This window comes from Agelaius tricolor, unplaced genomic scaffold, assembly GCF_023055355.1.
Source record: "Agelaius tricolor isolate 1412-34295 unplaced genomic scaffold, bAgeTri1.0.p SCAF_11, whole genome shotgun sequence".
Lineage (NCBI taxonomy): Eukaryota > Metazoa > Chordata > Aves > Passeriformes > Icteridae > Agelaius > Agelaius tricolor.
Genome location: NW_027269271.1, coordinates 12,457,949 through 12,471,068, shown reverse-complemented (window position 1 = coordinate 12,471,068; position 13,120 = coordinate 12,457,949). Strand labels below are relative to the sequence as shown.

The following is a 13,120-nucleotide window of genomic DNA, read 5'->3' as shown; positions in this document are numbered from 1 at the left end:
TGCATCATGTCTGATTTTTGTTGCATGAGTTTTTTAAAGCCTGTGAGAAATAGCTTGATCTCTGCTTTTTAATCCTTTTTTTCCGATTAGCTTTCTCTTCCTTAATCTGTTATAGTAAATTGAGTGTCCCAAGGCTGTGTTTCCACACTGGAGAATATAGCTATATGTGTTTTGGGTTTTTTTTATGATTGAACACACCAAAATAACAACTCCTAAATGCCACGTTAACATCTTTGTGAGTGCTGTGTGTGTGGTAGTTATTGTTATGCAAACACTTAGGTGTTCTGTTCTGTAGAGGCCATGACTGCCTACAATAGCCATGAAGAGGGGAGGTTGGTCTATCGCTTTGGAGGTGAGCCTGTGGGATCTTTCGTTCAGCCACGTTTGAGGCCTTTGATGCCAGCTATTGCTCATGCACTCTTTATGGATATCACACATGATAATGAATGTCCAATTCAGGTGAGCACGTAAACAACAACAACAAAAAAATTACCTTTAATATTCTCAGGAGTGATATTTCCGAACTGTGGGAGGGCTTGATGCAATCTGGATATCCTGAACAATATTTAGAACAAATGCAGTTCAGCTCAAGCTTTCATGCAGAGAAAAAAAATTTGTAGCAATACCTTCTGACATTTAAGACTTTGTCTTTCAAGGGAGAAGTATATAAAGTTCCTAAATAAACTGATTTGAGTCTTCCATCCAGCTGCTTATTGACCTGTTCTCCTGAGCTTGTTTACAGGCAGGAATGAGAGGAGGTGGTGGGTAGGGAGTGATTATTTTGATGATTTTTCTAAGTTGCTTTTCTTAGTTAATTTGTAGAAATTTTCTCCAATAATTTGTATTTTAATTGAGGAAATGATGACCATGGGATTAGCATTTCCTTTATTAGATTGAGTGCATCTTCTGTATGTTGAATTGGGAGAATTGAATTTTCCTGGTTTCACTATTCATTACCTATATATTTTTTGATGTAGCACCGATCTGCTTATGATGCTCTTCCTAGTGCAATGATTGTTTCCATGGCATGCTGTGCTACAGGAAGTACCAAAGGCTATGATGAACTAGTACCACACCAGGTACGTGTCTCCAGTTCAAATCCTAAGCTATCTTTAAAAATACCTTTTATTCTCACCGTAGAACACATATTTTAATGTTGTTTGGAATCCCAAGTAGTTTGCTGACTGACATTATTTCAGATTGTGTAGCTTCATAGGAAATTTGAATTTTTTTCTACAGTTCAGACCTCAAGGTGTGGTTATTTCCCAGAGTACTTCATATTTGCTTAAATTTGTTTTTTTTTACAGATCTCTGTAGTATCTGAAGAGAGGTTTTATTCAAAATGGAGTTCAGCAGCACATCTGACCTCTGGTGAAGTTAATTTCCAAACAGGAATTCTAGCAGGAAGGCTGGCCATAAACAGGCTGCATCAGGAGCTGGGGGCTAAAGGCTTTAATCAGGCAAGAAGTGAGGGTAACACTGCAATTTCTTCATATGTGTGCTCTGAGTGAGCACAGTTGCAATGTTATGTCTTTTCTAGGTGTATGTGGATCAAGTTGATGAAGATATAGTTGCAGTGACAAGACACTGCCCTAACACACACCAGTCTGTTGTGGCTGTGTGTCGAACTGCCTTCAGGGATCCTAAAACTTGTTTCTACAGTAAAGAAGTACCTGAAATGTGTATTCCAGGTAAACAGACTTCTTTCCAAAAGCTGTTGTCATGTACAAAAATTTCAAGTTATTTATGCTTTTTAACTTCAAGCACATGCTCACGAAATCCATATGAGAATTTTCAGTATATAACACTCCTTTTTTATGTACTAACATGTATGTCCCAAAAGTGGTTTAAGAACCAATAACAGGCTTGCAATGCTTAGGGTTTTCAGAAACATTCATATTGAGTATAATCCTGCTGCAAGTTCCCCGTGAGGGGAGGGGGGTTATAGTCTTGTTTGTGAACTAGTAATAGTTCATAGTAATTGTACAGAGTTGGGGGGATTATTGTTTATTCTGTTATACAGGGAAGAAAGGTTAAAATTTTATCCTATTCTTTGATTTGATTGTTGTTCAGCTTTCAAATATATATATGGTGGTTTTGAAGCTTGAAAATATATCTTGATAAATCTCTGTATTGAATAAGTTAATGTGAAGACAATATGTATGCATTACATATATTAATACATAGTATATGTATGCAATAAATAATTAATTATGCAGAGTATTTACTGTACTTAAAAGTAGCAAAGTATAATGACTTCTATGCATTACTTGGAAATGTTTCTGAAGAGAAGCTTTCCAAAGTGGCTTTTTAAATATGCTTAATTCTTTGAGTGCATCTGTGTGCTTGTTTTAAAATCAGTTGCATTATATTTTAAGTTATTTACAAGACTTGCATACCTTATGTCTGTGAATTACTTGAAAGATACAGAAAATTAGAATTTGTATATTAATAATAAATTGTTACCGCTTAAAGATAAACCACCTGTAGCTGCAGTTTGGAAAGCAGTCTAGCATAGTCTCCTAAAAGACAATAGGCAAATTAAGAAAGCTGATGACCAGTAAAAGACATCTGATTTTATTATTAATTTATTATAAAATAACAAAAATTGCCATTTTAAATACAGTACAGCATATGAGTGTGTAAAGAATATTTATAGGTATTTGAAATACTTGCAATATGTTTCTGTTCTTTTCCTGTGCGACAGAGACTTGTCTATTGAATATTCGGCTTTTTCATTTTAGCTTTTGTTTCATAATTTCAAAAGAATCACTTTTTTCATTTCAAATATCCTAAGAGCTGCAACATGGTTGAACTTTTTCTAGGAAAAATAGATGAAGTAGTACTTGAGGCAAGGACCATTGAGAGAAGTGCTAGTCCTTACAAAAAAGATACACATTTTATAAATGGATTGCCTAATTTCACAGTGGAACTCAGAGAGCATATCCAGGTAATTAGCCTCCTTCACTATTTTCTGATACAATATTTTTTAATTTGTCATATTTTGTATTAAAAATAAAGACAGTGGATTTCAGTTGCAAATTTATTTTCTTTTTTAAGATAAAAGAGAGTAAAATCATAAAGCAAGCTGGAACTGCTATAAAAGGGCCAAATGAATTCGTTCAAGAAATAGAATTTGAAAGATTAACACCAGGAAGTGTAATAGTATTCAGGTATGTTATTATCATTGCCATATGGCTGTGTGGGTTTGAAAAGTGTGAAAGGAGACTGGAGAATAGTTCTTCTAAGTGCTGTATTTCTATAAGATGTGCATTTTTATGTACAGAGTTAGTCTGGACCCAAAGGCACAAGAGGCTGTGGGGATACTCCGCAATCATTTGATCCAGTTCAGCTCTCATTTTAAATCTGGAAGTCTTCCTGATGATCACTCAGCACCGATATTAAAAACACCATTTTCTTCGTAAGTATTCTTTAAGTTTCTGACTTAGAACCGAGAGAGCTACTAGAGGAGCTGAGAATATTATGTACATCTACTGGGGGTTGTTGAGTTTTGGTGGTGGTGATACAGGTGGAGTTTGAATTGTCAGAGTGCAATGAAAACTATGAGAGGTCTTCTTATATGTGTAATAGTAAGTGGAGCTAATACTGAAAAACTTCCCAGTTTGTGTAATTGCTGCCTAAAGTAGACTCTTTAACATGGTCAGTAGACTGTTTAAAAAGTCTACTTCTCAGTGTTAGGGTGTGATTGTTTGGGTGTGATTTTGAACATAATACTGTGTTTCTAAATAAACATTGAAACATCTGGGAGCATCTTGAAGACCTGAAAAATTAGGCTCCTAATTTCCAAGATGAAGTATTGAGAGAACTGTATATATTTTAGTATTTTAATTTAAGTCTGAAATGAGAATTGTTTGTGAAATCCTTTCCCTCTTTCCTTACTGATGTTATTTTGGGTTTTATTCTCTTCTCCCCTGTATTTTCAGAATTGCATCTAAACTAACTTTGGCTGAACTAAATCAAGTGCTGTATAGATGTGAGGCAGAAGAACAGGAAGATGGTGGAGGCTGTTACAATATACCAAACTGGTCACCCCTAAAGTATGCAGGCCTCCAAGGTAATAGTTTCAGCATTATTTTTTCTGTCAAGTAAAAAAAGTAAATGAGAACTGGTCAATTTAGATCACATCACACAATAATGCTGTTGTGTTGCTGCTGCCATTGTTTGGTATAAAAATTAGGTTTTTTCTGCTTGACCTTGCTACTAATTGGTGTTGTACCCAGGAAATCTCATACTAGAACAAAACCCCTCTCTCTCAATGCTTTGAAGCTGAACACTGTAGCCCAGGATGTGTTTTAACACCAGTGCCTTGACTTTTAAAGTAAAAGAAAAATATACTTCCAGTGAAAAGTTGCATTAATCTAACCTGAGCTGTTAGTAGATTACTGAGGAGTGTCTGTTATTTATCAAACATACAAATTCCATCATGCTAGTTATTTGCAAAGATGTTCATAAATTTCTAGGATTTATGCTGAGGAAACTAGAATTGGGTTGTAGCTTGTTATGCAGATGGAGAGAAGCAATCCGGTTAGAGCATCTGTTGCTATGTACCTTTTGCTCCTGCATTGTAACTGCTATTTGTGATAATGTCTTTTAATACAGAGTTGGGTTTGTATCTTCAGGGTTAATGTCAGTGATGGCAGACATTAGACCAAAGAATGATTTGGGTCATCCATTTTGTGATAATTTAAGATCTGGAGACTGGATGATTGATTATGTCAGTAATCGTCTGATTTCACGTGCTGGAGCCTGTGCAGAAGTGAGTAAAAATACTTATTTGGTAACTTCAGGGTTTTAAATTGCTAGTTAGTTTCATTTCCAGTTACTAATTTTTTTTTTTTTTTAATTCAGACTGTCTATAACACATTTCCTAACTCTGAGAAAGTTTAGAGCACTAGGGTACAGCACAACTGGGGTGTAATACATGTACAAAAACTGTAACAATATGGATCCTGAAGGCACTGGCTTTTGAACTTGGATGGATCAAGTTCTAATTCTGTTGTATTTTACTAGGCTGGTAAATGGTTGAAGGCCATGTTTGTGTACCTAAAGAGAATTCCACGTTACCTGATCCCATGTTACTTTGATGCCATATTAGTGGGAGCATACACAACGCTTCTGGACGTGGCATGGCATCAGATGTCGAGGTATGCTTGGCCTGTTTATCAGAGCTATAAAGGCATCTGGGTACTTATAAAATTTTATCTGCTGGAGAATGCAATTTGAATGTTTTCATAGTCCTCTAATGTAGAAGGGAAAATTGATAGAGAATTATCAAATCCATCTTCTAACAGTGGTGGTTTGGAAGACTTGAGTGTTCAGACATCTATCCAGGGTTTTAATTTATAACTACTGTTGGGATTGCACAGTAGGAGGAGGAAACCCTAAGCCAGCATCTTTTTTTGCCAAGCTTTGGAAGCTTTTTCTTTGGCCATAATTTTGGTACCAATGCAATGATTCCTTAAAGTTCAGGTAACTAAGAAAATACCAGATTGTATTTGATGCCTTCTTCAATACTTCTTCATTATTACTCTCCATTACCTGAGCACTCTGCTTACTTTTTGAAATAACGTCAGAGTCTTCTTCTTTTTTTCTTGCAGAGGGAAGGAAGACTCATTTCATGGAGGCTTCATTGTAGCTATGACTATACTGAACAAGTCAATACTGTTTGATATGTTTTGTAAAAACAGGGACGTTAAAATGAGAATAGAATCTGGTATGGCTGTGCAATCATGGAACGTAATGCATTTTCTGAAAAAATGCTTGGAGATCAGCTAGTCAGGAATGGAGATCAACTATTTCAGGGAATGCCTTAACAGATTTTTTGATTTGCACTTTTTGTATATATATGTAAAAATATGAACTTTAAAAATACTGACTAGTTTTGACAAACTTTTGTTCATAGTAAAATATTTTTTATCATATTTTTGAAATCTTAGGTGTGTATAGGCATTAACTAAACCAAAACAACTTCTTGTTTTTAACTGTTTTGTAGAAGTACATGTTATAAAAACTTCCATGGCAGTAATCAATTAAGATTTGACTCTTAACATTGGGCACCCATTTTAGGAAAATATGTGGTTTACAAATTAAATCTTAGATAAAAAATCAGTTAATGCAAAATGCTAGTATTAGTTCATTGCTAGTTTTTTTAATTTCTTATGTGTAATGCTTGTCATAGCCTTCTGTAAATGAAAAAGGGTACATTTTATAGACTGCTATAGTTGAATGCAAAGTTATTTTAATTTAATTCTGTTGAATTACAGCTTTGTGCAGAATGGATCAACATTTGTTAAACACCTTTCCTTGGGTTCCATTCAGTTATGTGGGATAGGAAAATACCCCTGTCTGCCAGATCTGTCTCCTTCCTTACATGATGTTCCCTATAGGCTGAATGAGATTACAAATCAGAAAGAACAATGTTGTGTTTCCTTGGCAGCTGGTAAGTGAGAAAAACCTTTTAAAAAAAAATAAGTCTTCCAAAACAGTTAAATTGCTTTCAGTAACTATATTAAAATCTTCTGCATCATGTTTGAGAGCCATATGTCAGAAATGGTGTATAAAATGTAGCAATTTCACTCACTTTGCCTTGTGTTTAAGGTAAAGATTTGCTCATGTTAAAAGTATGGGAGTTTTCTCTAGCAGTAGTCATGGAGGTTGGGAAGGAGAGCTTTGTGTATAAATGCTTTATTTAGAGACTTTTCTTGCTATATTTGCTGTTACCATATACAGAGTTCTAAAAAACGTTGTGTTCCTTTCCAGAAGACTTGTTCGAGATAAGTATACTTATCATAAGGGGTTTTAGTCTGTCTTTTATAAATGTGAAATTAAAAAGTGAATTTTAATACAGAAACAAGAGTGAATTTATGGTTTACCCATTCTCAGAAAGAACTATTCGCAGACCAGAACTCCTGATCTAAAACTGTCTCCAAAAGGAAAGAGCATAAAAGCAGTCAGCAAGTAGTATTTATACCTCCAAATGTTCTGCCAGCATCTGGCAATCTTCCTATGGGCATTTGCCTATGTCCAAAGTATTATCTCCTGTGGCTTAGAATGAGTTTATTTTGGTTCTGAGTTGGCTCATTCCTTTTCTGAAGCCATGGAAACTTTTAAGCATCCACAGATGCAGTGGCATCTCTCTCAGTGGAGTGCTTTTCTTCTTTTTGCCATCGTTCTTGTGTAGCTTTATTGCTCTTAGTTTCTGGATTTTAATAACATTCCATCTGCCTGCTTCAGTGTAACCTAGAAGCAGAGAGACACAGTGTTCCCTTAAACTGGTCATAAAGATTAATTATACTGAAGGGTTTGGTTTTAAATATTCCTTTCACTTACTCACTGGTAGATGTGCCTGAGATTTTTAAATTGTACACAGATTGTCATTCTCAAGTGCTGCTGCCATATACTGTAAATTTGCAGAGATGTGGAGGCCATAATTGAGAATTAGCAAATACTTTGTTAAAGTGACCGAGCATGCACAAGAGACTTCTGGTTTGAAACTTTTGCCATGTGGAGTTTCTGTTTAATAGATCATGAAAGGAAAGAAATGGCAGAAAAGACAAGTATGGATGTTACTGTTGCAATTATTATGCCTTATCAGTAGGATCATTCCTAAAGCTGCATGTTATAATGTCTGCAGTAAAATGTAGATGTCTAAGCTGCTGGAAAAGAGAAGCAGGATGTCTTTCACAGTGTCTGAGAACAGTCTCATCCCCTTTATGCTGCTGAGATGCCACAACCCTCATGCATAAACTCTTTCCAACAAAATGTTCCAATCATAATTCTGATTTTTTGGTTAATTTTCTTTCTGTTTCTTTTAATTAACTTTTGGTTAAGTTGCCAGGTGATTTAATAAAAATTTAAACATCAGTGTTAGTGGTATGAGAAATGCTTTTGTGTGATCTTGAAATTCTAGAAGACATTATTCTAGAGTAGGATGTATTTATCAAGAACTCAGTCTAGGTGATTGTTTATTTGAAATATCTTAATCTAGGAAAATGTTATATATGAGGATTTTTTTTTACTTCTGGTTATTTTATACATGTGTGCTTGGAGATTTCTGCTATATCAATTAATTAGATGAATAATGACGTTTCTTTTCAGGTTTACCTCACTTTTCTTCTGGAATTTTTCGTTCGTGGGGAAGGGATACTTTTATTGCACTAAGAGGGCTACTGTTAGTTACTGGGCGCTATCTGGAAGCAAGGTAAGACTGGCATAGCCTTGGTTCTTGTTGGCTTTGTAGGCACTTAAAAAAAAGCAATGCTCTCAAAACCTGAGCTGAGGGACAAGATGTTTGAAACACTTGATGTGCTGTATAAAACTTTAATGACACTAGACATACTTGGGAGCTCCCTCTAAGTGGGATTAAAAATACTACTCAAATAGTCTTTTGCCTTCTTAGCACTGATACAAAGCTGATGTTCTGTAGAGATAAGATAGTTTTAACTCCAGCAGTGCTACTGTTTGTCCTTAAACAAAGTGATTGTTTCACTAGTACTTGCATCATTCTTGCTGAGCAATAATTTCAGAGTTGTTTATGTAAAAACTTGAAGTAGCAAAAGAGAATACTGTTCTAAACAGAAAGGCATGAATGCAGGTCTTTAATTTTTTTTTGTAACTGCAAGTATTGGTCTGTTGATACTAGATATCAACTAATTGTGCATTGTTGTAACCTGGTAGCTATAAATATTTAACCTGACAAATGAGCCAGACATAAGCCAGATGAATTTGGTACTTTGATTAATATTAATTTGAATGGAGTTTGGCACATAATAGAAACATAAAAATTAATTGGTGTAAATCAGCATGTATTTATGCTGCTGTACATTTGGCCAACTGTTAGCTTTGTCATGCAGAGAGATCTGCAGTCAACTAGGATCTTTTAAAGCTAGTTGGAATCTGTGTTTTCTGCAAGGTATGCGCAACGGTTCTCAAATGAAACTTCTCATAACCTCAGTTGCTGTCACCTCTCTGTATTTTAATAGGAATTTCCCATCTACTCCTGCCCTCCGTCCCCATTCCACCCCACCCATCAGAATGGATACCAGGGTAATCATATAAAAGGTCATTAAAAACCTTCCCTGTGACCTCAATGGGATTTGGATTTAGGATCTATATCACTAACTATTAAAAAGCAAATCATCTTTTCCATATGAATAGATGATGTATGTTTTGTACAAACTGACTTAAATGTATTCATGTTGAGGAATTTGTTACGGAATGGGTGGTTTTTTTATTGTAAAAGAAGTTCATGCTAAATTGAGTAATTTGTAGCTTTCAACAGCAAACTTTTGGAATCTATCTTTAAAATGCTGTTTGTCTTCTTGCTATTATCATAACCCTGTATGCTTTATACTTGATACTTGGTCTAACAATGGCCTTGAAGGCAACTTAGTCAAGACTGTGATTTTTCTTTTGTTCTAGAAACATCATTTTAGCATTTGCTGGGACTTTAAGACATGGTCTCATTCCCAATCTGCTCGGTGGGGGGACACATGCCAGATACAACTGTCGTGATGCTGTGTGGTGGTGGCTTCAGTGCATCCAGGAGTACTGTAAAATTGTTCCCAATGGATTAGACATTCTCAGGTGTCCTGTTTCTAGGATGTACCCAAGAGATGACTCTTCTCCTCAGCCTGCAGGCACTGTGGTAAAAAATTCTTCTAATTGAATTATTTAACAAAACTATAATGTTTTAATGAAAGGATGAAATTTTTTTCTAGCTACAAGAACCTGTTGCTATCTGCTATTTATGGTGAAATTTGATTATAGCACAAGAATTCCACATTTTAGGCACTTCTTGCATCACCTGATTAGACCAAGTGCAAGGACAAAAAAAAATTCCATCGGCTTCTAAATCTTTTTGTTGCTTTTTGTCTTGAAAAAATGTTTATATGAAAAGTTGCGTACAATGTTATTGCCATTGCCAAGAATGCTACTTGAAAATGCTTGATGGTGTGGGAGTTGCTTTGGAATATCATATAAACTAGAGGTTTAAGAAATGCTTTCTACTCATTTTTCATCTTGCTTTTCACATGTCATCCAAACATGTAATGAATCTAGGATCAGCCACTTTATGAAGTAATACAGGAAGCAATGCAACGACATATGGAAGGCATAAATTTCCGAGAAAGGAATGCTGGTCCTCAGATTGACCAAAAAATGAGAGATGAAGGTAACATACACAGAACATTTGCTGTGCAAAACAGCAGAAGTTGATGAGTATATTTTGTATTTCCTTTTCCTCTTATTTTCTCTTTCTATTGAGAATTTTTTTTAATATATATTTATTGTAACTAAAACTGTATTACTTTATATATATATATGTAATATTCTTGAAGTGCCTAAATAATAGCTTATTGTTAGCAACTGGTCATATGTTATGGTGCAAGTTACCTTTAAAATTTCACTTAAAGTACAGTTGCCTTCAGAAACCTACCTCTGGTCTCTTGCTGGAAGGCCTTTTTGTTAGGAAGTTTGGGTTGGGGGTGTGGGTACTTGAGATTTTGTTTTGCCTAAAAAAATTAACACCTGATATTCTTTCTTGTCAGGTTTTAATGTAACTGCAGGCATTGACCATGAAACTGGCTTTGTCTTTGGAGGGAACCGCTTCAATTGTGGCACTTGGATGGATAAAATGGGAGAGAGCGACAAGGCTCGCAACACAGGAATTCCAGCTACTCCAAGGTATGAAAGCCCGGCTTGAGGGAGGGTTTTTTAAATTTATTTTTAACTTGAATTCTTCTGCAGAACCTATGAGTTCTATTGACACATCTGAGAGGTTATCTCTCAAATGTTCTAAATGTTTCCACCTACTAAAATGATTATGGATTTTTTTTTCTTTGTGCTGATTTGAAGTCAAAAGCTGTGTTCTTGGGCAGCTGTGTTCTTGGCTGAAGCCCATGGCTTCTGTCACAGTCTTAGCTCCATGCCAAGAGTTGACTTCTGAATTCAGGTAGTAAAATATAATTTAGGAAATAGTGTATACTTGCTGTACTAGCAGTACTTTGTTATTCAAACTTCTCATCTGAGTTATATATTGATAATTGTGTTGTTTGAATGCTTCTAAGTTTGAATTCAAAAATATTTACAGCATCTACATTTTAAGTGTTGAGATTAAGCATTTTGACATAGACTCTTTATTATGTGCTAGCAAACTGCTGCAGGCATCCTTGCTTGAATTTAGTACAGTATCAGTTTCAAATTAATTGCCATAAATGGGTAAGAATTGAGGAAAGTGTTACCTTGTTGACAAGTTGAGGATTTTAATTGGGAACCAAGAGCGGTTGAGGTACTTTCCAAAAGAAGCTGAGTTGGTGATATGAGAGAGAAAATTCCATCAAGTAGACAGTAAAGCTGAGTATGATACAATATGAAATATTTGCATATACTGATTACATGAATATTACCTGAAAAAAGAAGCAAGTCCAAGAAGTGCATTTAGTCCTAATTTCAATCCCTCACTTTTGACTTGAGTAATCTCTTATGGCAGAACTGTTACCTAAGTTACAGAAGTGTGTGTGCAGTTGAGAAGCTTTGTATTGAACAGTTTTAACATCAGAGGACCACATTTGGGGTTGATCCTTTTTTCATGTTCTTAATCACTGGTATAAAATTATCTTCCATTTGTGCTAATTAGGTGGGTATGATAATACCACTTTAAATAAGGCTGTTGGACACAAACAGATAATTTGCTACCCAGTTTACAATGAAGTTCATTCCTTGACTGAGAAATAGAGGAATAGTAGGAAAATAAGAAAAAAGAAATTGTTTAAATAAGAGACTTAGGAATTTGTTTCAGTTACTTATTGAGCTTTAATAGCCTTCTTAAAGTAAATAATGAGGGTTTTTTATCATTATTATTTTAGAGATGGCTCTGCTGTGGAAATGGTTGGCCTGTGCAAGTCGGCTGTTCGCTGGTTGATGGATTTATCTGGGAAAAACATATTTCCATTTCATGGAGTCACTGTAAAAAGACATGGTAAAAACAGGCACATCTCATAATTGTATTACTGGGGTATAAAAATAACTAAAACAATGAAATAGTAACCATATAACTTCAGAAGAAGATTTAGGGGTAAAAGGGCAAAAACTTGAGAAAGTATCTTGTATGATCAAAATCAATTTGTCAGTATAAAATTATTAGATGTTTATATTGTCTTCTCAATCTTTCAGATAGTTTATTCTGTAGATTACAAAGGAATTTCAGAGCCTGAATACCTTTTCTCAAAATGGGTATAAGTGATGAGGTTGCTGTGTATTATGATGATTGCATTATTCATTACAAGAATGCAAAGTAAAATGATGCAGGATACTTTGTTATCTTTCTGTCCCTCCCCCAGTATTCATAACACAGAAAACCCCTTGCTGGGAATATTTACATAAATATCGTAGGAAGTCCCTTATCTTTTGGAGGGAGTACTCTTCTAATCACAAATTTACTTCAAGCTTAGCCAGCCCAAGTGAATATGTACCCTGTGCAGACTCTGATGTTGCGTTAGTATCACTAGAAATTTCACTGAGCTGTTGTTCCTGTGATCTGTACAATTGGCCTAAAGGTAGGGAATCACAAACTGAGAGAGGTGCTCTTGGTCTGCTCCTGTTATATTAAGTGTCAGGAGTTCAAGCAGCATACTTCTGCTGTTGTTGCTGTGGCTGATTGCAGAAAATTAAAACAGTGTATAATATCTTGCAGGAAAGGAGGAGATTATCACATACGATGAGTGGGACAGGAAAATTCAAGGGCACTTTGAAAAGCTGTTCTTTGTCTCTGAGAATCCAGCAGATCCTGATGAAAAACACCCAAATCTTGTACACAAACGTGGAATTTATAAGGACAGCTATGGAGCTTCGAGTCCATGGTGTGATTACCAACTCAGGCCAAATTTTCCAATAGCAATGGTTGTGGTAAGTGTGGGCGAATGGGAGGAGGGCTTTGCACTTAAATGCAACCTTACCTTAGTTTTTTATATAACTGAACTATGTCTGCATGGCATTCTATCAGGAGCATACATTGCTTGGAATAACTTTTCGAAAGCAGCTTTTTTTCCATGCTTTTAATATTCATCAATTTTGGACTATGTCCTAAAAATATATCAAGACA

General features: G+C 35.4%; 1 protein-coding gene across 6 annotated transcripts in view; it reads left to right on the top strand.

The window, feature by feature from the left end:
- The window catches only part of AGL (amylo-alpha-1,6-glucosidase and 4-alpha-glucanotransferase), a 34,444-nt gene that overhangs the window by 15,647 nt on the left and 5,677 nt on the right, over window positions 1–13,120 (top strand). For all 6 annotated transcript variants that reach the window (XR_011680572.1, XM_071436173.1, XM_071436175.1 and 3 more), the window contains exons 14-30: window positions 296–459; window positions 978–1,079; window positions 1,308–1,460; window positions 1,541–1,691; window positions 2,826–2,950; window positions 3,061–3,173; window positions 3,287–3,421; window positions 3,945–4,075; window positions 4,641–4,777; window positions 5,032–5,165; window positions 6,285–6,460; window positions 8,119–8,221; window positions 9,442–9,667; window positions 10,081–10,192; window positions 10,569–10,704; window positions 11,886–11,998; window positions 12,713–12,924. Coding sequence is in view for 5 of the 6 variants with exons in the window: in XM_071436173.1 (XP_071292274.1) it covers window positions 296–459; window positions 978–1,079; window positions 1,308–1,460; window positions 1,541–1,691; window positions 2,826–2,950; window positions 3,061–3,173; window positions 3,287–3,421; window positions 3,945–4,075; window positions 4,641–4,777; window positions 5,032–5,165; window positions 6,285–6,460; window positions 8,119–8,221; window positions 9,442–9,667; window positions 10,081–10,192; window positions 10,569–10,704; window positions 11,886–11,998; window positions 12,713–12,924 (2,423 nt within the window). In the remaining variant the exon portion in view is untranslated. The remainder of the gene's footprint in view (window positions 1–295; window positions 460–977; window positions 1,080–1,307; window positions 1,461–1,540; window positions 1,692–2,825; window positions 2,951–3,060; window positions 3,174–3,286; window positions 3,422–3,944; window positions 4,076–4,640; window positions 4,778–5,031; window positions 5,166–6,284; window positions 6,461–8,118; window positions 8,222–9,441; window positions 9,668–10,080; window positions 10,193–10,568; window positions 10,705–11,885; window positions 11,999–12,712; window positions 12,925–13,120) is intronic.